General features: G+C 38.6%; 1 protein-coding gene across 2 annotated transcripts in view; it reads left to right on the forward strand.

Annotated features, from left to right (window-relative positions):
• Positions 1-24060, forward strand: part of EFCAB3 (EF-hand calcium binding domain 3) — a 108615-nt gene that overhangs the window by 27489 nt on the left and 57066 nt on the right. Inside the window, exons 10-19 of one of the 2 annotated variants that reach the window (XM_043584903.1) lie at positions 4869-4973; positions 5635-5688; positions 7603-7707; positions 15228-15281; positions 15938-16042; positions 17521-17574; positions 18470-18574; positions 21004-21057; positions 21908-22012; positions 22562-22615. In XM_043584903.1, coding sequence (XP_043440838.1) covers positions 4869-4973; positions 5635-5688; positions 7603-7707; positions 15228-15281; positions 15938-16042; positions 17521-17574; positions 18470-18574; positions 21004-21057; positions 21908-22012; positions 22562-22615 — 795 coding nt within the window. The remainder of the gene's footprint in view (positions 1-4868; positions 4974-5634; positions 5689-7602; positions 7708-15227; positions 15282-15937; positions 16043-17520; positions 17575-18469; positions 18575-21003; positions 21058-21907; positions 22013-22561; positions 22616-24060) is intronic. The other variant, XM_043584905.1, reaches the window with a different exon arrangement.

Below are 24060 nucleotides of genomic sequence, written 5' to 3' on the forward strand. Positions count from 1 at the left end.
CAAATATCTTCTCGCATTCTATAGGCTGCCGTTTAGTTTTTTTGTTTCCTTTGCTGTACAGAAGCTTTTTATCTTGATGAAGTCCCAGTAGTTCAGGTTTGCTTTTGTTTCCCTATACGGAACTATATTTTTAACACAATAGTGTTTCCTCCCTCCACTTATTCATTTAACAACTATTTACTCAGCATTTAAATGTGGGCATTGTTCTAGACACTTAGGATATAAGAGCAAACAGAACAAAGATTATTGCTACTCTGGAGCTTACACACTAGCAGGGGAAACAAGCAATAAACAATAAACATAATAAGTCATTATGTAGTATGTTAGAAAGTGATAAATGCTATAGAAAAATGAAAAGTATACTAAAGGACATTGGAAGGGGAAGGTGTATTTGGGGAAAGGGGCACTTATGGCTTTAAACAGATAATCAGGCCTCCGAGAAGGTGACATTTGAGCAAATACTTGAAGGAGGTAAGGGTTTTGTCCATGTGGGGACTTGTAGGAAAAGAATTACAGGCAAAAGGAATAGGGACTAAGACCTAAAGGCAGGAGCATACCTGGACTATTCAAGGAAAGCAAGAAGTCCAATGTATCTGAAGCTGAATAAGGAAGGAAAATAGTAATAGGAGATGAGGAGAAAGAGGTGATGGGTGCGAGATTAGTCGGGACCATGAAAGCCCTTCCAGGACCTGGGCTTTCTTTTTTTGTTTTGTTTGTTTGTTTGTTTGTTTTAGAGAAATGGAAAGCCATTGCAGGTTTTAGAGTAGAGGCATGATATGATCTGACCTATGTCAGATGTTTTCATCAGATCTTCCTGGATTCTATGGGGAGAACAGACTCGGGGAGGTAGAGAATAGGGAATTAAAACCCTAAAAGGGCTTTTGAAGTAATTGATGTTAGAAATGATGGTGATTCATACCAGGGTAGAAAGCAATAAAGATGATTAAAAAGTAGCTGGATTCTGGATATATTTTAAAAGGAGCTACTGTGTTGATGGATTTTAACCAGACTGATTGTGGTGATCATCTCATAACTTATACCAACATCAAACCATTATGTTGTATGCCTGAAACTAAAGTAATGTTATATGTCAATTTTATTTCAATTTAAAAAAATAATAAAAGAAGTCAACAGGGTTTCCTGACAGCAACTAGATAAAGGAAGAAGTCAGGAATGATTCTAAGATTTTTGTCTTGAACAACTAAAAGGATAGACTTTACATCAGAGTCTGGAGAAAGTTGCCTGAAACACAGGTTTAGATGGAAGAAACTTAGGAGTTCAGTTTGGGATATTTTAAGATATCTAATAGACTCCCAAATAGAGATAACAGGTACAAAGCTACCAGTAAGTCACAAATTCAAGAAAGATATCTTGGCTAAAAATATATAATTGAAAGCCATAGGCATATAGATGATATTTAAAGCCATTAGATTGAATGAATTCACCCAATGAGTGAGTGAGTATAGATAGAGAATGAAAGAGAACTAAGGAGTGATCTTGGCACACTTCAACATTAAGGAGTGTTAAAGCAGGGGCGTCTGGGTGGCTCGGTTAAGTGTCCAACTCTTGGTTTCAGCTCAGGTCATGATCTCATGGTTTGTGAGTTCAAGCCCCACTTCAGGCTCCATGCTGGCAGTACGAAACCTGCTTTGGATTCTCTCTCTCCCTCTCTCTCTGTCCCTCCCCTGCTCACATTTTCTCTCTCTCTCTCTCTCTCTCTCTCTCTCTCTCTCTCTCTCTCTTCCTCTCTCTCTCAAAATATAAATACATTAATTTTTTTAAGTAGTGTTAAAGCAAAAAAGACCAAGAAGTGACCAGTGAAGTAGGTAGAAAACCAAGAGAATATGGTGTCCTAAAAGCCAAATAAGTAGATTAGGTTGGGTGCCCCCAGACACAAACCCTGAGACAAATATCATACAGGCAGATGGTTTACTTGGAAGGTGAGTCCAAGAAACACAGATAGGGGAGTAGAGAAGTGAATGAAGGCAGCAAATACAGTATGTGTTTATCAGGCAAGTTACCAAGAAGATAACTGGAACTTAATCCCATTGGGGAATATCTGGGAAATGGTATAGAACACAGCCTCAGGGGGAGTGGGAGAGCTAGGTTTTTATATCAACTCCTATCAGTCATTGGTTGGTAACTGCTCAAGGAGAGGGAGGCAATATTATTCCACTTGTATTTCCAGCCAGTTGAGCATAGGCAGAGTGAACTCTGCAACCAAAGAAATCCCTCAGATAAAGAGATGCCAACAACCGAAACTTGGGCTAGCACACATTAAAATGGTAAGGGTTGAAGAGATGTAATCAGTGCATCTACAGCAGCTTGTAGAAGTATCAGCCAGGAGGGCAGATCAACAAATAGGTCAGTAGTTCAAGTAAGATAAGACCTGAGAACTGACCGTTGCGTATAGCCGCAATAGTGATCTCAAATCATCAACTACCATTAATGATACAAAGAAGAAAATTATCAGGTAGTGAGGGTGGAAAGAAGGCCGACTAAAGTGAGTTTAAGAGAAAATGGGAAGATAGCATTTAGAAGCATTGTGAATATCTGAGAAATATTGCTGCCAGGGGAAGCAAAGAGGTGGAACAACGAGGCAAGTAAATTGGTGAAAGTGACATCAAGAGAAGGCTTTGTTGTTTTTTTTTAATTAAAGACATAAAAGATGATATGATCAAATGGAAGAAGAGGAAGTGGGAGTTTTAAAAGAAGAGATATGAAGTAGTCATCTAGAAAAGGAGGAAAGTTAATACACTAGCAAAGTGTAGTGTGGTTGCCCAACCGAATTAAGGACTCACCTGAGGTTCACGATCATCCATTTAAAGTGAGAACAGTCAGCACAGTTGGCTCCAGCTCTAGTTCAGCTACCTGCCTGCAGGCACAGAGTAAGCACAAACTTGTATTTAAACAGGAATGAGCTTTTGCCAAGTGAGTATATTGCAAGCAAGGGCAGAGCAATTTAAATCTGATCTTTTGCAAAACTTAAATACACGTACTTTCTTTGTTCACCATTGCTTTTTTACTTCTGCTCTTTTTTGGGTTCAGTTTCATTCTTCCTGAAGTACATACTTCTTAGTAATTTCAACAAGGGTTACTCTCTGAAAATGCCTTTGTTTTACACTCAGCCTTGACTCATGCTTTGACTATGTCTAGAGTTACAGATTATCATTCTACCTTAGAACTCTGAAGTCTGCCGTGCGTATCTCTGACGAGTGTAATGAAACTGGTTCCACAAGGTTGAAAAATTGAAAGCTGTATTCATTTATTACCACAGGAAGAAACTTCATTGGACAGTCTTTCAGTCCCTCTGTTTCTCTACCACTCCCCCCATCCACTCATTGGCAGAGTTTAATATGGAACCAGCTAGCAAAACAGAAACATGGTCTACCAAGTCCCAGCCTCAGCATCACAAAGCAGAGATTAGAAGGGTAGAGTTGGGACTGAGAGATAATAACTAAACAGCTGAAATAGTCTACCCCTCTGGCTACTTAGCTATGGACTCTTCTACATATGTTTGAACTTAACTTCCATATGACAACAAAACAACTCTTTGTTTCCAACGAATAAGATGCAACTGTCCTTCCTACAAATGAAGGTGTTCTTGTTCTCTTACCAGAATTAGGAGAAGCAAAGTTCCAGGAGTCTATCTCTGGAAGACAGTCATACTATCTCTGGGCTATGTTAATTCTCAAATTTCGTTACAGTCCCATCTGAATATTCTGTAACCTAAAGACTATCTTGTAAAGTTAACCTATAATAAAAAGTCATATTTAAATTTAAAAGGGAAAAAAAGGAGAAAGAAGAAAATACATATGAATATTAGACAGAAAGATGATAGATTCATATATCCACTGTTCTGTGACCTCTTTTTTTGCTGCTAAAAATCAACTATAAGTTTTCATTGTTTATTTATAGTTAATCTCTTTTTCTCTTATCACTCTTATCTCTATCTTTGAAATTCTCATTATCATGTGGCCAAGTGTGGACTTCTTTTCATTTTTCCTGCTTGGAACTTATGATTCCTAAAACTGAACATTCATGCCTCTCATCAAGTTTTGGAAACTCTCAGCCCTTATGTTTCAAATATTGCTTCTTTTTTTTGCTCTTTTCTCATTTTTAGAAACTCCAATTACATGTATGTTGAACCTTCTCATTTGCTCTTCATTTCTTTCTTTCATATTTTCCCTATATTATGTTTTTGTCTTTTCTTAAACCTCTCTTCTAGCTCACTGTTTCTACAACTGTGTCTCATACTATTTATCCATTGGGGTTTTAATTTCAATAACTACATTTTTATTTCTAGATATTGTTTTAGTTTCTTTTCAAATTAGCCTATTTTTCCCCGATTTCTTGTTCTTATGGCTTTTTTGTTTTCTCTTGTCTTCAGTAGATTTTTAAATATGTGATTTCAAATCTATCTCCCCATTCTTATAGGCCCAGCTTACAGTGTAACAATGTAAATATAAATTTACTCAGATTTACTGAAAATTTTAATAGAGAACCAGCTTTTATTGTCATTTTTAAAACTAGTCCAATAATTCAGATAAAAGAAGAGGAAAGGGAAGGGGGCAGGCAGGGTAACGAGAAAAGTGTAGAAGAAGAGGGAAAAAAAGAAAGAAAAGAATACAGATGTTATATTAGTGGTTGAATTATTAGTCATCAAACACATCTAATTTACTGAGAAGTTGTACAATCCCTGTTTCACCTATTATATATGATATTATCTTATCTTAGGTGTGTAGGTTAAGAGAAGATTTTCTTACCTCCTTGATTCTGAATAGCTAAACCAAGCTTGATTATGCCTAGTTCTTCCCCGCTGAACCTGGGAAGGATGTTTCCTTATGTTTATGTATGTCTTTCTAAAGGAGAGAAGATTCCTACTGAGGACCTGAAAAATGCTCTGAAAAACATGGGAATAGAGATCACAAATAAAGAATATAAAAAGTTTCTGAAAACCCTGCCAGTTTCTGGTAAGCATTGAAGTTCTACTTTACTGATATCTAAAAATTTATTCATTCAACAAACATTTATTGAAGATCTGTTGTGTTCATGGCACTATCCTAAATTCTGGACAAACAGGGACCATGTCTGCAGTGACCAGGTCTCCTCAAGTCCTCAAAACTGCACAGAAGCTTTGTTTTAAAGTTTTGTGTTAGAAATTCTACTGTTTGGAACATTTTATGTCAATTAAAACTATGGTTTTTTAAAAGACTGAATCCTAGCATTTTAAAAAATATTGTTCTTTCATTTAGATTTTGGTCTAGTAAACTGGGACCTCTACAGTCAGAGGTCCCATTACAGGACAAACAAGTTCTTTTGTCCCTTTGGGAAAAAAATCTAAGGTCTAAGCTGGAAGAAGATGAAGGAGCAGAAGGGCAGGAAAGATGAAGAAAGAAAAAATGAAACCAAATTGTGAGGATGTAACGAGAAAGAAAAAGCTGTGTGCATTTTAGCAAACTAGAGTACCACTAACAATAGCCTTGTATTCTGTCCAGGGATAGAGTATCAATACACTGAGTTTTGCATTTCATTGAGAATGAATTGTGATAGATTTCTAAATTTCCCCTTCCTGAAAGTAAACACTTTAATTTCCGTGAACCGTCAAAAACTCAATTATGTTTTATCTTACAGCTGATAAAAAGGTGTTTGAGAAAGAATTACTAGAGGGTGTGAAGTCCTTCAAAGGTGAGTGAGGAAAAGGATAAGGACAATAAAATATCAGACTGTTGTAACTGTTTTTGCTGATTATATAAATAATCAGGAAGTTATGCATTTATTCAGCAAATATCCAAGTGTCTCCTCTGTGTCGGGTATTTGAGCTGGAATATATAAAGTAACATATGGAAAAAAATGCAATTACCCATAACCCCAGGTGATATTCACCTTTTTTATTATAGTTATCACTATTCTTTTTTTCTGTGTATACATGTGTACAGACTCTTACTGTATATTTTATGTATCCTACACTTAATCCTAAAATTATAGTGTAAGAATTCCATGTCATTAAAAAAATTTTTTTTAATGTTTATTTTTTCTTTAGAGAGAGAGAAAGAGAGACTGGGGGAGGGGCAGAGTGAGAAGGAAACATAGAATCTGAAGCAGGCTCCAGGCTCTGAGCTGTCAGCACAGAGCCTGACCCGGGGCTCAAACTCACAAACTGTGAGATCATGACCTGAGCAGAAGTTGGACGCCCAACCTACTGAGCCACCCAGGCGCCCCTAAAAATTTTTTATGAACATCATTTTTAATGACTATACATCAAGTTGTATTTATGATTTACTTAGTCATTTTTTTCTTGTTGAACATTTATTTACATAGTCTCCAGTGGTTTGCTCTTATACATCTATGATCTTTGTCCAACTTTAAGTCGGTTGCTTTGGATAGATTTTTCTAGTAAATCCAGTAAATCTTAACATGGTTAAGGCTGTGATATATATGAGTGGATAAGACTACTGGTTACCATTATGCCCTTGCCACAACAGTTTATTCTCACATTTTTTGATCCTTGCCAATTTGATAAATGAGAAATGGAATCTAATCATTGCTTTGATTTTTTTATTATCAACGAAGTTGAAATTATTTTTATGTCATTATGTCTTTTGGTCTTTTAATTACTTGTTCCTGTCTTTTGCCCATTATCCTATCAGAATCCAAGCTTTTTCCTCCTAATTTGAATGGCCTCTTTATAAATTAAAGATATTAGCACAATTGTCATAGCTACAGAAAATACTTTTTTGCTTTGTCATGTCACATGTTTTATAAAATTTATTGAAATATAATTTATATACCATGCAATTCACCCATTTAAAGTGTATAAATGGTTTAAATTCACCCATTTAAAGTGTATAAATGGTTTTTAGTATATTAACAGAGCTGCTCAAACATCATCAAAATCAATTTAGAACATTTTGATCACCCCCAAAAATACTATACCCATTAGTCATCACTGCTCGTTCTCCACAACCTTCCCAATCTTAAGCAACCAACAATCTACTCTCTGTCCATTATGTTGTATTTTTACACACAGACATTTTTCATTTTATGAATTTGATTATATCAGTCATTCCTCCTGTGATTTCTTTTTTTTTGTATTTCAAAAGTATTTACTATCTACACAGCATATAAAAAATTATATACACTTTATTCTTGTCTTCCTAAGATTTCACTTTCTTCATTTATTATTTGACTCATCTGAAACGTATACACTGACTCTCTGTAAATCCTCATATTTTATGGTGATTTGATAAAAAAAACTATTGTTTTCAGTTATTCTGCCTCCTTAACTAGTTTTTCCTTATGTATAATTATATTAAGAAGGTAATTTATTACTGTAGCAAGTTTCAAATCCTTTGTCTAGAATAACATGATTTGATTGTTGTCCTTGCCTAATTTACCATTTGCCAAACTCCTCCTCCTTTACATTTCCTCTCCCTTGTATAAACTTCTCTCAGAAGTTTAGTTATGGGGTCATGTTTTGTCCCTGACTCCCACACAACTTGCTATAAAGAGCTTCTTTGTGCTTTCATTTCTAGATAGGGTTGATGGCCTGCATTTTTCATTGTGTGACATCCTTATCTACTTTTTCTTGTTTTTATTAAGGAGGAAGAGTCCATGTTGGTAACATAAAAAATGTTCTACAAAGTATTGGGTTCAGACATGAAGAAAAAGAAATCCAGGACCTGCAAACCCACCTACCAGTTATTGGTGAGTATTTAAGATATATTTATCCTGGGGCACCTGGCTGGCTTAGTTGGTAGTGCATGAAACTCTTGATCTCAGAGTCATGAGTTCAAGCCCCATGCTGGGTGTGGGGCCTACTTAAAAATAAATAAATAAAGGGAGAGAGGGAAGAAGGGATGAAGAAAGGGAGGGAGGAAGGACAGAAACCTTTTTCCAGTAGACAATGACTAGTCTACTCTGAAAGCAGTGAGGAAAAACATGCTGGGGAGAGAAAAATCAGGGGCAGAGATGCAATTTAGATGTTGCTGCCAAGGTCCAGATGATAAGAGTATTAAGGAACTACATGGTGATAAAGGGGCAGGACTGATAAAGGGGCAGACGATGTGGTAGGTGAAGGGGAGAGAGGTACTAGAAGTGTGAAGCAGAGGTTCATAGCTTATATGATTGCCACACACACACACACACACACACACACACACACACACACAAAGGCAGGAGTGAGAGGAGAAACAGAAAAAGGAGCAGAATGAAGACAAAAATGTTTAGAACATAACTGAATTGGGCACCTGGGTGGCTCAGTCAGTTGAGTGTCCAACTTCAGCTCAGGTCATGATCTCATGGTTCATGGGTTCAAGCCCCACATCGTGCTGACAGCTCAGACCCCAGAGCCTGCTTCAGGTTCTGTGTCTCCCTCTCTCTCTGCCCCTCCCCTGCTCACACTCTGTCTCTCTCTCTCAAAAATAAATAAACATTTTAAAAAATGTTTTCATAGTGGCACAAAAACAGACACTCTGATCAATGAAACAGAATAGAGAACCCAGAAATGGACCCACAAATATATGGCCAACTAATCTTTGACAAAGCAGGAAAGAATATCCAATGAATAAAGACAGTCTCTTCAGCAAGTGGTGCTGGGAAAACTGGACAGCAACATGCAGAAAAATGAACCTGGACCACTTTCTTGCACCATACACAAAAATAAACTCAAAACGGATGAAAGACCTAAATGTAAGACAGAAAGCCATCAAAATCCTCGAGGGGAAAGCAGACAAAAACCTCTTTGATCTTGGCCGTAGCAACTTCTTACTCAACATGTCTCCAGAGGCAAGGGAAACAAAAGCAAAAATGAACTATTGTGACCTCATCAAAATAAAAACTTCTGCACAATGAAGGAAACAATCAGCAAAACTAAAAGGCAACCGACAGAATGGAAGAAGATATTTGCAAATGACATATCAGATAAAGGGTTAGTATCCAAAATCTATAAAGAACTTATCAAACTCAATACCCAAAAAACAAGTAATCCAGTAAAGAAATGGGCAAAAGACATGAATAGACACTTTTCCAAAGAAGACAAATGGCCAACCGACACATGAAAAAATACTCAATATCACTCATCATCTGGGAAATACAAATCAAAACCATAATGAGATACCACCTCACACCTGTCAGAATGGCTAACATTAACAACTCAGGCAACAACAGATGTTGGCAAGAATGTGGAGAAAGAGGATCTCTTTTGCACTGCTGGTGGGAATGCAAACTGGTGCAGCCACTGTGGAAAACAGCATGGAGGTTTCTAAAAAATTAAAAATAGAACTACCCTATGACCCAGCAATTGTACTACTAGGTATTTATCCAGGGATACGGGTATGCTGTTTCGAAGGGGCACATGCACACCAACATTTATAACAGCACTGTCAACAATAGCCAAAGCATGGAAAGAGCCCAAATGTCCATCGATGGATGAATGGGTAAAGATGTGGTATATGTACATAATGGAGTATTACTCGGCAATCAAAAATAATGAAATGTTGCCATTTGCAGCATGGAAGGAACTAGAGGGTATTATGCTAAGTGAAATTAGTCAGAGAAAGACAAAAACCATATGACTTCACTCATATGAGGAACTTAAGACACAAAACAGATGAACACAAGGAAAGGGAAGCAAAAATAATATAAAAACAGGGCGGGGGACAAACGTAAGAAACTCTTTAAAAATGGAGAAAAAACAGAGGATTACTGGAAGGGTTGTGGGAGGGGAGATGGGCTAAATGGGTAAGGGGCATTAAGAAATCTATTCCTGAAATCATTGTTGCACTATATGATAACTAACTTGGATGTAAATTAAAAAAAATAAAACTAAATTAGAAATAAATAATTTTTTTAATTAAAAAATTTTAAATGACACAAAAAATCAAACAAAGGAAGTTAGATCCTAGGTGTATTTTGATCTGGTTGTTGAAAGAAGCTTGATAGACTAAAGAAAAAAGGGAAAGAAAAGAAAAAAAAAGAAAATATAATTTTTAAATGTATACGATAAAATAGAATAAAATGAAATGAAGTAAAATAGAATTTTAAGAATTTACAAAAAAAAATTTAAGTAAAAATTTTTAATTAAAAACAGAAAATAAAAATAAATGTTTTCTCTTTCTGTATCCAAGAATAAGAAAAGAAAATAAAAGGAAAAAAGAGAGAAAAAAAGCATCAATAGATGGACCAGTGAGCAGAATGAAATCTGACTGAAATTACATCCAGTTTCCCCTTGAAGTCTAACTGTGAAGCACTTTATGGTCCATACACTAAGCAGGCAGAGAGAATTGTGGTGGTCTTCTAGGGCCTCAGCTTAGTTGGCGCAGTGGATGGGGCTTGGTGCAGTAGCTGCCTTCTCCACTAGGCGGTGCTGCTTAGCTTACTGAGGTGGCTTGGTTTGGGGTGCGGGCATGCGTTGAAAAGGTGAAAATGGGGTCACTCAGCTTCCCAGTCTCTCTTACCAGAACTCTGCGCTGTCACCAAGCAGCGATCAAGCACCCCTCCTTTATCTCCAGCTTCCATCCGCTCCCCACTTCTACACTCTCTGTGTCCAAGTGTCAGCCTGCCAGGTGGCACCTCCCTCCTGAATTAAATCTCATATGGGGCTGTTTCCAAACCCCTCACTTCTGAGAGCCCTGCAGCTTGGACCTGCTCCGACCCTCTGGGGGAGGGTCTTGCCAGGCAATATCAGGGTCCTGACTTGCCCCCCGGAATGTTTGTGGGGTTGCACTATTGCAGAGGTTCACAGATTATGGCCAGGTGCCTGCTTGTTCCAGAAAAATGTTGTGTGATCATACCCTAGCATCTTTGTTCCAATAGCAGCAAATGTGGCTGTTCTCCAGGGTCCACTGGGACCTTTCCCTGTGAGGAGGCTGCATGGCCTCTACCAAATGTCCTTCTAGCAGGGGAATCGCTTCTCCCCTTGTGGCTCTCAGACCCCTTGGACCTCGCTGCCTGCTCTTGGGGATTCACCCTTCCCACCAGAGCACCTCCAGTTATTGAGCTGCGGAATTTCTGACTCTGCTCTCCCCTGTTTATGGAGTCCTAATGGTATTGAAACCCTCTCCTTTCTCCTTTCTCCCTTTCTTGCTCTGTCACTTATGGGTGTTTCCACAGTTTCTCTCTAGCTACTTTTGTGGGGAGTGCTTTTCCTGCACTCTCCCCTTTCTCCGTCCTCCCTCTGCAAAAACAGCTCCCTACCCTCCGTGGCTTCTCTCTCCCCCAGTGCCTCTCTCTGTGCCTCGTACCTGCTGAGTTCTGTGGCTCAAGTTGTACAAATTGTTGTGTTGATCTCAGAGCAATTTTCTAGGTGTGCAAAATTGTTTGGTGCTGATCTAGGTGCATTTCAGGGACAAGAGAAGCCGAGAACTTCCATGCAGTTCTGCCATCTTGGCCCCTCTGTAAGGTCCTGAGTTTTAAATACATTCTTTTAATTGTGCTACTGGCTATTTACCCAAAGAATACAAGAACACTAATTCAAATGGATACATGCTCCCCAATGTTTATTGCAGTATTATTTACAATAGCCAAGATATGGAAGCAGCTTAAATGTCCGCTGATAGATGAATAAATAACAAAGATGTGGTATATATAAACATACAGTGGAATATTATTCAGCCTTTAGAAAAGGAATGAAATCTTGCCACTTGCAATGACATGGATGGAACTAGAGCGTATAATGCTAAGTGAAATAAGTCAGTTACAGAAAGACAAATATCATATGATTTTACTCATATGTGGAATTTAAGAAACAAAACAAACAAGCAAAGGGGAAAAAATAAGAGAGAAGGAGACGAAGCAAGAAACAGACGCTAAGTTACAGAGGACAAACTTATGGTTAACCAGAGGGGAGGTGGACAAGGAGATGGGCTAAATAAGTGATGAGGACTAAGGAGGGCACTTGTGATAAGCACAGGGTAATATATGGAAGTGTTGAACTACTATATTGTACTTGAAACTAACATAGCACTGTGTGTTAACTAACTGGAAGTAAAATAAAAACTTTTTAAAACATAAAGAGCTTTTCTGATTTTGATTATATCTACCTATTAATGTTAATTGTATTAGAAATTAGAGCACATTTTAATAATATGCATTAATTCACTTTAAAAATAATAAATCTATTACATGTTAAATAAAAAACATTTTTTGAAAAATGTATTTTTCTGGGGCACCTGGGTGGCTCAGTCGGTTAAGCATCCGACTTCAGCTCAGGTCATGATCTCACAGTTGGTGGGTTCAAGCCCCACGTCGGGCTCTGTGCTGACAGCTCAGAACCTGGAGCCTACTTCGGATTCTGTGTCTCCCTCTCTCTCTGCCCCTCCCCCACTAATACTCCGCCTCTCTCTCTGTCTCAAAAGTAAATAAAACATTAAAAAAATTTTTTTAATAAAAAAAAGAAAAATGTATTTTTCCAAAATAAAACAAAAAATTTAGTGAGAAGAGAGGTACTGTTTTACATATTTATATGTCAGTTTTACATCTGTCTGGTTTCTCCTATCTGCTTCTGCATTAAATCTATTGGGATATGTTGTTTCAGTTGGAGTATGTAAAGACAAGCTGGCCTCACATAGATGTATGTAGTTGGCAAAGGAAGGAGTATTTCAATAGCCTCTTCAGATAATTGTGGATATTCTTCTTTGATATTATCCCAAAACTCAACAAGTGGTAGCTTCTTAAAGTTTAGTAGCAATATAGGATCAGAAATCATATAAATGAACTTTTTAGACTTGGTTACATTAAAAATCTGTTGGTCTGTCTTACACTTAATCTGTTACCCATGCATGGATATTTGTAACATCACATTTTGGTCATTTGGAAAATAGTGGTTCACTGAGTTATACAGATCTTCCAAATACTGGCACATTTCATTATTCAATATTAAAAAATGATATTTGTTAATATTGTCACCAATCTAATCAGAAGAGTGCTCAGTATTGGGAATCTATCGAGTCATTGTGTAAATACAAGGTTTCCTAAATTCAAACTTGTGTTTGAAAATTTGAACTCTACCATTAAAACATCTACTGTCAATTGTTTTCTTAAAATAACAGGTTTACTCTGTTACTTTACAAGTAGATGCTTCCCAAGTACCAAAGTAAATTTTGTCCATTTTCTCAAGCAAAAATGGTGATCCATGAAAAAGCAGCTAGTTTGGGGGTGCTTGAGTGGCTCAGTTGGTTGGTCTCAGGTCATGATCTCACAGTCTGTGAGTTCGAGCCCCACATCAGGCTCTGTGCTGACTGCTCAGAGACTGGAGGCTGCTTCAGATTCTGTGTCTCCCTCTCTCTCTAACTCTCCCCTGCTTTTACACTCTGTCTCAAAAATAAATAAACATTAAAAAAAAAAAGGCAGCTGGTTTTCTTGAGACTCAATCACACCAGTTCTTACCTTTTCTGTAAGCAATCATTCTATTTTAGTATGCAACTGACATGCTTTCTACAAACTTCTCATTTCACTATACAGAATATTAAAAAGATGTGTTCTCAAGGGTTCAGATTTAATAAAACTAACACCTTTTGCTGAACCATCAAGAACACTTAAGTGAAACTGACATCCATTTACTACAAGCATGTACAGTGATGAACACAATGATGGCTAGTGCTGTTTGTTGCCTCAATTCATGCAAAGATGTCAGCAATTTTACCCACTACTACTTTTGCACCATCAGTGCAAATGTCACAAGTGTAAAATGCAAAGGGTATTGGGTGACTCCAAAGGTCCTTGGACCACACTTTGAGAACTGTTGCTCTAACCTGTCTCAGGCTTCTACTTAGTGCAAGAGAACTAGGTCTGAAAGAAGGAAAACTGCCTGGGGTGGAGCTGACTTCAAACAAACAAAACATCCCATTCACCATAAGATTCCAAAGATTTTTAACAGCTTATGAAATAATTAAGAAGTTTTATTAATTGAATGGTTATATACTTAAAGCTCAAACTTCTTTCCTTTATTATATGTTCCTGTAGATTGAAATATAATAAGGGGTGCCTGGCTGGCTCAGTCAGTAGAGCATATGACTCTTGATCTCAGGGTTGTGAGTTCAAAGCCCCACGTTGGGTATAGAGATTACTTAAAAATGAAATTTTTTTTTTTAATTTAAGTTCAAGTTAGTTAACATACAATGTAGTCTTGGGTTCAGAAGTAGAACTCGGTGATTCATCTCTTACATGATGCCCAGTGCTAACCCCAAAAAGTGCCCTCCCTAATGCCCATCACCCATTTAACCCATCTCCCCACCCACTTCCCCTCCAGCAACTCTCAGTTTGTTCTCTGTATTTAAGAGTCTCTTATGGTTTGCCTCCCTCTCTGTTTTTATCTTACGTTTCCTTCCCTTCTTCTATGTTCATCTGTTGTGTTTATCAAATTCCACCTGAGTGAAATCATATGATATGTCTTTCTCTGACTGACTTATTCAGCTTAGCATAATACCCTCTAGTTCCATCCATGTTGTTGCAAATGGCAAGATTTCATTCTTTTTCATCACTGAGTAGGATTCCATTTGTATATATATACCACATCTTTGGTGAGGATGTGGAGAAAGGGGAACCCTACTGCACTGTTGGTGGGAATGCAAACTGATGTAGCCACTCTGGAAAACAGTATGGAGGTTTCTTAAAAAATTAAAAATAGAACTACCCTATGACCCAGCAATTGCACTACTAGGTATTTATCCAAAGGATACAAAAATGCTGGTTCGAAGGGGCACATGCACCTCAATGTTCATAGCAGCACTACCGAAAAAATAAAATCTTTAGGGGCACCTGGGTGGCTCAGTAGGCTAAGCATCCAGCTCTTGATCTCAGCTCACAGTTCGTGAGTTCGAGCCCCATATCAGGCTGACAGTGAAGAGCCTGCTTGGGATTCTCTGTCTCCCTCTCTCTCTGCCCCTCTATCTCTCTCTCTTTCTCTCAGAAAATAAATAAACATTTAAAAAATAAAATTTTTAAATAAAATATTTTTTAAAAGAAAATATAAAATTTTTAGAATAAAACATGAAAAATTATTGGGATTCCATACACCAAATCTTCATTTAAGAATTTTATATAGGGGCCCCTGGCTGGCTCAGTTGGTAGAGCCTGCAACTCTTGAGCCTGGGGTTGTGAGTTCAAGCCCCCCACTGGGTGTAGAGTTTACTTAAAAATTTTTTTAAATCTTAAAAAAAAAAGAACTGTATATAACTTTTCAAGTCTCACTATCTTCATCTGATTCTACATTCTGAATTTTCCTACAGAAGATGAAAAGGTGGAGTTGGCTGTGTTGATGGAAGCAGCCAGTGCCTTTACAGGTGAGTGAGAACTTGTAGAAGACATCATAAAGTTGAGATCTTGATGCCTTGTAGAGAAGTACCTTTTTAAAGCAGTACTTTGCCCCCTCCATCCACCATTAGTAAGTTTGCTTTGTTCTTTTACTTATTTATTGATGATTTTCATCTTATTGCCAATAACTTAGATTATTAGAGATTTAGGAAAAGTGTGGCCACTCTCAAAAAGAAGTATTAACTTGTTCGATATTTTGACCAGTGTTTATTTCTCCAGTGTTTAAAGAATCAAAATCCAGGTGAACCCAGTAAATCTCAAGGTGAAGTTTTTGCATCAGGAAATATGGTCACTAAGAACAGTCAGCCCCATAGTCCAAGTCATGAAGCACTATCAGAGCTATTACCAGTATAACTATGCACATTCTATATACCATCACACTGCCCCCATGTTACTCAATGCTATATTCACCCCCACACAGAAGAGAAGAGTTGTCTTCTCATTTTGAGTAAAGAAACTTTTCAGGTGTTGGATTTTGCCATAACTCTAGTGACTGGAGTCAGCTTGTGTGTTTCAACTTCATCCTGCAGTTGGAAATAATGCTGCACTAGATTATGTTCGCCATAATTCAGAATAATTCGATTTCTTAATGTTTTCACCTGAAACGATTCCCATCTATTCAAAGGAGAAAAGGTGGAAGCCAATGACTTAAAAAATGTACTGGGAAACATGGGAATTGAGATCACTGAAACAGAGCAGTTGATGCTGTCAAAAACTCTGCCAGTCTCTGGTGAGTATATAACATGCCACCGTGGTGCTCAGGGAAATGTGGCACTGTGGGCTTCTGGGGGAGAACTTTCTGATGCCCTAAGAAACCCCTTAAGGAGCATGCAGTCCAGACAGAAACCCCATTCTCATCTGTGTTTCAGTTTGGAAGTGATTAATTTTTAAGTGAAAAATTTACAAGTCAATGGACCCCTGCTAAATAGTTTTTTAACTTTTTAAAATTTATTTATTTATTTTGAGAGAGAGAGAGAGAGAGAGAGAGAGAGAGAAAATCCCAGGCAGGTTCTGTGGTGTCAGCACAGAGCCTGATGCACATGGGCGCCCCACCCTCCAAGTAAATATTTTAAATGCCACACAGCTGACTTCTCTGTAGCTCCCCTGAATGTGCCTCCCCAACACCCCAGAATCCAGCAACTAAAAGATAAACACCTGAGAGCAGGGTGCCCTCCAGAACCATGTGCTGGGACTGTCAGTATTCGAATCCGATTGGTCAGTCGTCCAATTAGTCCCTCAAAAACCACCTCTTGGGCACCTGCATATGCTCACCACTAGAGACCCTAGAGACCAGCCTGTGCCCCACCTGTGTCTCCTGCCCAGTCTCATGGACCTCCACGTAGACCTTCTTCCCACATACACACTCCCGTCACCACTTGTCCCCTAAGCAAGAGCGAGCCTACACATCACCGAGGGGGCTGGTACCCCTTGATGGCAGAAGCAGCACCATGGGCAGCAAATGCCCGATGCCCATCTGTATTCTCCCCACATACACCTAAGACTGTGGCCACTTCCCGTGTCTAGCATTCCCCTAGATTTCTCTCAAGGAGCCAATTATGAGAATTGGGACATTGGCTCTGAGACAGCAGGACAAAGATGCAGAGAGAAGATGGGCTGTCATGGAGATAACTGCATATACATGCCAGGCATTGTGGAGTCTGTCAACACTGGAGACACTCCTGCCACAGGAAGGGGCCCTTTGGGACAGACAGCACCTGTGGAGATGGGTGGGGCTAGCAGATGTCCCGTGTTCTCCGGCCCTGTTGAATTTCCTCTCCATTTATGGAAACTGTCTAGAGAACATTTATTTAAATATTGTTTTATACCACCGCTTGGATTGATAATTATTTTTAATAAAATCCCTTTATAGGTCTATCATTCAGGCTAAACATAGACTTAGAGGAATACCTTATGGGCCTAGGGCACGAGCAAGGAAAAGGGAGAAAAGCAGAGCATCAAAGTGCAGTTCAAGAAAAAAAAAAAAAAAAGAAGAAGAAAGAGGCAACTATACGGGTGTATTTTTAGCCTGCATCAGCTACTGCCATAGGTTCCAGTGATGGAATAGACTGACCACATTGAGGGCATTCCTTTTATTATTCTTTGAGGGTGAGATAAATAAATTGCTAGATGAATCATATCAAATGTTTTATAAAATTATAGAATTCCTTATCCTTTTTCTTTTGACTTAAACTTTACCTTGTCTCACAGGAGATGGAAAGGTGTACAAGAAAAGATTACTGAATAGTGTGAAACTTCTCAAAGGTAAGAATCATGAGAACAGGAGCTAAAATCTATTAGGCTTTGCATTTGCTTTTTTTTCTTTTTTTAAAGTTTATTTATTTATTTTGAGAAAGAGGGAGAGTGGGAGCTGGAGAGGGGCAGAGAGAAAAGGAGAGAGAGAATCCCAAGCAGGCTCCACACTATCAACAAAGAGCTTGCCACGGGGCTCAGTTCCACGGACCATGAGATCATGACCTGAGCCGAGATCAAGAGTTGGATGCTTAACCAACTGAGCCACCAGGCACCCCTGCCTTTTTAAATTTCTGATTAGAATCATGTTATTCCATTATTCCACTGGTTTAATGACACTGAACTTATGCTCATAACCTACCACTCTTCTTTAGGTATAACTACCTCAAGTTATTCTTAATAATATGCAGCAAGTTTGACATTCTGATTTCATTTACGCTGATTATCACAATTCATCAGGCTTATCTAATTCTTCTTCATCCATGATTATTTCTTTTAAAAAATTTTTTAATGTTTATTCACTTTTGAGGGACAGAGAGAAACAGAGCCTGAGTGGGGGAGAGGCAGAGAAAGAGGGAGACACAGAATCCGAAGCAGGCTCCAGGCTCTGAGCTATCAGCACAGAGCCCAACGTGGGGCTTGAACTCACAAACCGTGAGATCGTGACTTGAGCCGAAGTCGGACACTCAACCGACTGAGCCACCCAGACACCTCCATGATTATTTCAATGAAAAGTTACAACACAGTGCTGAGGGAGCATTTTCTCTTCTCACCTCCAACACTGACTATCTGGGTTCATTTAAATGGCCAGTGTTTCACTCTCCACCGAGGGTGGATACACATTCAAAGCTAGCATCTTCCACTTCTTGGACTTACTTCTATTATTTACATCTTCTTCTTTCCCAAGGAAAGAAAGTCAGTATCAGTAACCTGGACCCCCTTATAAAGAACATGGGAATTCAGCTTGAGAAAGAGGACCATCAGGACTTACTGAAACACCTGCCGACTGATAGTAAGTATTTCAGATACCACTGTACTTCGGAGCAAATCTTAGAGCTTCTATATGAGGGCTTCTGAAGGCAAACCTATTTTTTAATCTCTTTGAAAAACTTCTGAAAGATTTCAAACATCTATCAAAGCAGAAAACACTGTAACAAATACTTGTGTATCTGCTGGCTAGAGCTAACAGGTGTTACCATTTTTCCTTATTTCTTTCATACATCTTCCTTCCTTTCCATGTATGCCTTTTTTATTTTTTTATTTTAAATTTTTTTTTCAACGTTTATTTATTTTTGGGACAGAGAGAGACAGAGCATGAACGGGGGAGGGGCAGAGAGAGAGGGAGACACAGAATCAGAAACAGGCTCCAGGCTCTGAGCCATCAGCCCAGAGCCTGACGCGGGGCTCGAACTCACGGACCGCGAGATCGTGACCTGGCTGAAGTCGGACGCTTAACCGACTGCGCCACCCAGGCGCCCCCCATGTATGTCTTTTTTTAAATAAGACAGTTTCATTAATGACTGAATAAGACCAATTTAGCTGGGTAAAAATGTCATGGAGGCAAAAATAGTAGAATTCATTAGAAAGAGTTGGCTAAGGGGTAAGCGCCAGGCTAAAAGGTCCTGAATTAGAGGGCTCTTGGATTCCAACATAGAGCCAGTGCCTTCCCATTAAAAGCCTGATGAAAAACAAGTTGTAAGAGAGCCAGACAGCACATCTTTCAGCACAACGAGCACATGCCACACCAAAATAAACAAATTATTCTTCTTCCCTACTTCAGGGTTCCTATTCTCAACTAATGATTGGCAGGTGTGGCTAAGGCCACTGTCACCAGCAAACATCTTTGCTGCCCCTACCTGTAGTTGGCCTTAATGAAGAAAATAGTTTGAGCCCACCTTGTAGTTTAAAATTTCCGGGGCACCTGAGTGGCTTAGTCGGTTAAGCGTCCGACTCTTGATTTTAGCTCAGGTCGTGATCTCACAGTGCAGAGTCTGCTTGGGATTCTCTCTCTTTCCCCCTCTCGCTCCCCTTCCCCTGCATGCTCTATGAATGAATGAATGAATGAATGAATGAATGAATCCCTCTCCCTGAGTAATTATCCATTATTTTGTCTGGAGCCTCTTCTTATCGTGAAAAATATCACTATAAATCATTTAATTGTGACATTGTCCCCATATATTAGCTAGGCACCCTTAAAATGTTTCCTACCAGAAAAGGGATTATTACCAATGAGTATTTTGAGGCCATTCAAAAAGAAAAAAAAAAGGAAAGAATAATTTTTTCTAATCCAACATTATGACTACTATACCACTGGAATTCATTCATTTAGCTAGCACAAAACTAGATGCAAAACACTGAACTAGAGAGTGAACAATTTATACCTGGTAGGACAAAGAAAATTAAGGCATGATCTCTGCTCTCAAACAGTTCACTGTCCTGAGGGTTGGAGGTGGGGACTATAAGCAAAATTTCGAGAGTGGGAAGATAGCATTCTGTCCGGGTTTAACAGTCAACTGCTCATGTAAATAAATGACATCTAGGCCTCAAATTCCATCTTGTCTATTGAAATATGCTTCCTTATTGGGTCTAAAGGAAGGGAGAGTCCTGTTAGAAGGGGTTACAGTTGATCCTTGAACAACAGGGGTTTGACTGTGTGGATCCACTTATGTGCACGTTTTTTTAAATTCTGTCACTGCAGTACAGCACTGTAAATGTCTTTTCCTTATGATTTCGTTAGTAACATTTTCTTTTCTCCAGCTTTCTTTATTGTAAGGATACAGTAAATACACAGAACATACAAAATATGCGTTAATTGATATTTTATGTTATCGGTAAGGCTTGTGGTCAACAATAGGCTGTTAGTAATTTTTGAGGAGTCAGAAGTTACACATGGATTTTCAACTTTGTAAGGGGGTCAGCACCCCTACCCCCCACGTTGTTCAAGAATCAACTGTATTGGGAGCCTGGGTGGCTCAGTCAGTTAAGCGTCCGACTTCGGCTCAGGTCATGATCTCGCGGTTCGTGAGTTCAAGCCCTGCGTCAGGCTCTGTGCTGATGGCTCAGAGCCTGGAGCCTGTTTCAGATTCTGTGTCTCCCTCTCTCTCTGCCCCTCCCCTGTTCATGCTCTGTCTGTCTCTGTCTCAAAAATAAATAAAGGTTAAAAAAAATTTTTTTTTAAATAATCAACTGTATTATTAAACCTTCTTAATCTCTGGGTTAAGGGTCATTGGATACTTTTTACCAAGTAGTATTAATTAGAGGATGTTCACTTTAACATTTTGATCTTTCTCTTTGTTCTTGCTTATTTGACTTTAAAAAGTTACTGAGGAAAATTATGAAAAACAGCTGAATTTGAACCTTTTATATTACGACTTAAATTTTTCATATCATTTTTCTAAGTCTAAGATTTGGTCTCTGTGCCTGAATTGCCTCTTCTTACAGAGAATAAAATGGTGGATTTGAATGTGGTGATGGACGACGCAAAAGCTTTTATAGGTAAGAAGTAGTGGTAAAAAGGGAATTCGTTATTAACTAAGACCTTAACGATTTACAGGGAAAAAAAAGATGCTTTTAAAACACTAGTTTTCTCTTCAGGCTATTACTGACATGTGAAGTTGACCCGCCCCCATCCTACAAATTTAATGGTTAAATGTTTGCTTTATAATCTTACTGTTTGATTTGGGATTTTTCCTGTATAGACCTACATTATATGGAGTTTGGACCAAGAATGTTTTCCACTTCACCATTGTTTAAACCACCAAAATATAGGTGAACGCTGTTCAGTCTCAAGGTGAAGCTTTTGTAGGACAGCCAGGAAATATGTGTCAAAAGACCCCATAATTCAGGAAACATAATGGCATTTGACTTATATCTGGGATATATCTACTTTTCTTTTGCTTGAATTGAAAGTATAAATTCTATTTCTGAACATAATCCATTTGCCCACATGTACTCTAAACCTACATAGATTAACAAGTTTCATTGTCAATTTGCTATTCTAATTAAACTTATGCCAAATATGCAATCTTCTCTGTAATTTGAAAGCATTTGCCCATTCCTAACATTCTTATGCATGAACGGGGCGCCTGGGTGGCTCAGTCGGTTGAGCATCCGACTTCAGCTCAGGTCACAATCTCACAGTTCATGAGTTCTAGCCCCGCATCAGGCTCTTTGCTGATGGCTCAGAGCCTGGATCCTGCTTCGGATTCTGTGTCTCCCTCTCTCTCTGCCCCTCCCCCACTTGTGCTCTGTCTCTCTCTGTCTCTCAAAAATAAATAAATGTAAAAAAATTTTTTTTAATTAAAAAAAAAAATCTTATGCATGAACAATTCTCATCTTTCCAAAGGAGAGAAGGTTAATGTGGGTGATCTGAACAATGTGCTGAGGCAAATGGGACTAGTACTGACTGATGAGGAGAATAAGGAGCTGTTGAAAACTCTGCCCATTCATGGTGAGCATTTAGCACATCTCTGAACATTCGTGGTGAGCATTTAGCACATCTCTGAAACTTGGATTTATGGGCTTGTGTATGAAAAGTGCTGAAATCATATATGCCTATGTCTAGTAAAACCCCATCTAGAAAACATGGTGTTACAAAAGAAGAAATCCTGTTCTTGTCACTTACATTTTAATATTGAAAATTGGCAACATCTCTCACTAGTCTCCATCATCAAGTCTACATTATCCTGTCATCCTGGGATCACTGCTTCACCTAAATCCTGACCAAGGAAATGAGGAAAATCAGAGGAGTAAGAGTAAGAAGGAAAATGGGAGAAATAGGGAGATAAAGACTGTTTTTAATTCAACCAATAGGTAGATTTACATCAGTGAGAGCTTTATCTTTGGTTTCATTCTTACTTGAGGGCAAAATAAAATAAAATCCTCAACAGTTCTGAAGCATTTTCCCCCCTGAGATTATGGATGTTGGACTGTCTTTGTGCTCTATTTGTTAATCTTCCCTTCATTTAACCTATATTCTTAATCGTGTCTTGTCTTACAGCTGATGGAAGAGTATATAAGAAGAGATTGCTAAAAGGTGTGAAAGCACTCAATGGTAAGTGAGAATCATGGTGAAAGCACAAATAAAAATAAATTCCTCGTGCTTAGCATTTGCCTTTAAGTGTTCCAACTTTGCTTCTTGCCAATTTTTTGATCCATTGTTTTAGACTCATAACTTCCCATTTTTTCTTGGGTGCATTGACATTTCAGGATAGAAATTCTAACACTGTATTCCGGCTAGAACTGTACAGACTGGTTGCTATTTTCAACCATGAGTGGACTCACTTATTCCCCTCTGTTCACCTCTCATGGGAAACTGAAGCAGAGTCCACTGGACAGGTGTTAAGGAAAATATCCTATCTCTACCCTTTATACTATTCTGTTATAAGCAATAATTTTTTAAGTTTTTGATCAGAAATTATTTTCAAAACATCAAATACTACAAGAAAACTATCCAATTCTACCACTTAGAACACTGAGAAAAGAATTGTAAGCTAAGGGGTACCTGGGTAGCTTAGGCAGTTAAGCATCTGACTCTTGATCTTGGTTTAGGTCGTGATCTCACAGTTCCATTTGGTGAGATCAAGCCCCATATCGGGCTCTGTGCTGACAGCATGGAGCCTGCTTGAGATTCTCTCTCTTCCTCTTTCTTTTTGCCCCTCCCTTGCCTGTGCCTCTCTCAGAATAAATAAACATTTTTAAAAATTCTGCAAAGAATTGCTAAGTCAAGTCATGGGGATATAATATGCAGCATTGTGACTATAGTTACAATACCATATTGCATCTTTGAAAATTGCTAAGAGATAGGGGCTTCTGTGTGGCTCAGTCAGTTAAGTGTCTGACTTTGGCTCAGGTCATGATCTCACAGTCCGTGAGTTCCAGCCCCGTGTCAGGCTCTGTGCTGACAGCTCAGAGCCTAGAGCCTGCTTTGGCTTCTATGTCTCCCTCTCTCTCTGCCCCTCCCCTGCTCATGCTCTGTCTCTGTCTCAAAAATAAAAACATTTAAAATTTTTTTAAAAGAAAATTGCTAAGAGATAGATTTTAAAAGTTCTCACCACAAGAAAAAGAATTCGCAACTTTTCATGGTGATGGATATTAACAAGACTTATTGTGGTGATCACATTGCGATAGATACAAATACTAAATCATTATGTTGTACACCTGAAAGTGATATAATGTGTCAATTATATCCCAATTTTTTTGAAAAGTGAGAGTCCTCCTACCTCCATCAATCTCATCTGTCCCCATAAAGGTAAATACTGTTTACTGTCCACCTGGGTCTCAATGGTTATCTTTCTCAATTTTCCTACTTTCTTTTCTAATGTGAAATTTATTGTCAAATTGGTTTCCATACAACATCCAGTGCTCATCCCAAAAGGTGCCCTCCTCAATACCCCTCACCCACCCTCCACTCCCTCCCACTCCCCCATCAGCCCTCACTTTGTTCTCAGTTTTTAAGAGTCTCTTATGCTTTGGCTCTCTCCCTCTCTAACCTCTTTT

Source organism: Prionailurus bengalensis, chromosome E1 (assembly GCF_016509475.1).
Source record: "Prionailurus bengalensis isolate Pbe53 chromosome E1, Fcat_Pben_1.1_paternal_pri, whole genome shotgun sequence".
NCBI classification, from domain to species: Eukaryota; Metazoa; Chordata; class Mammalia; order Carnivora; family Felidae; genus Prionailurus; species Prionailurus bengalensis.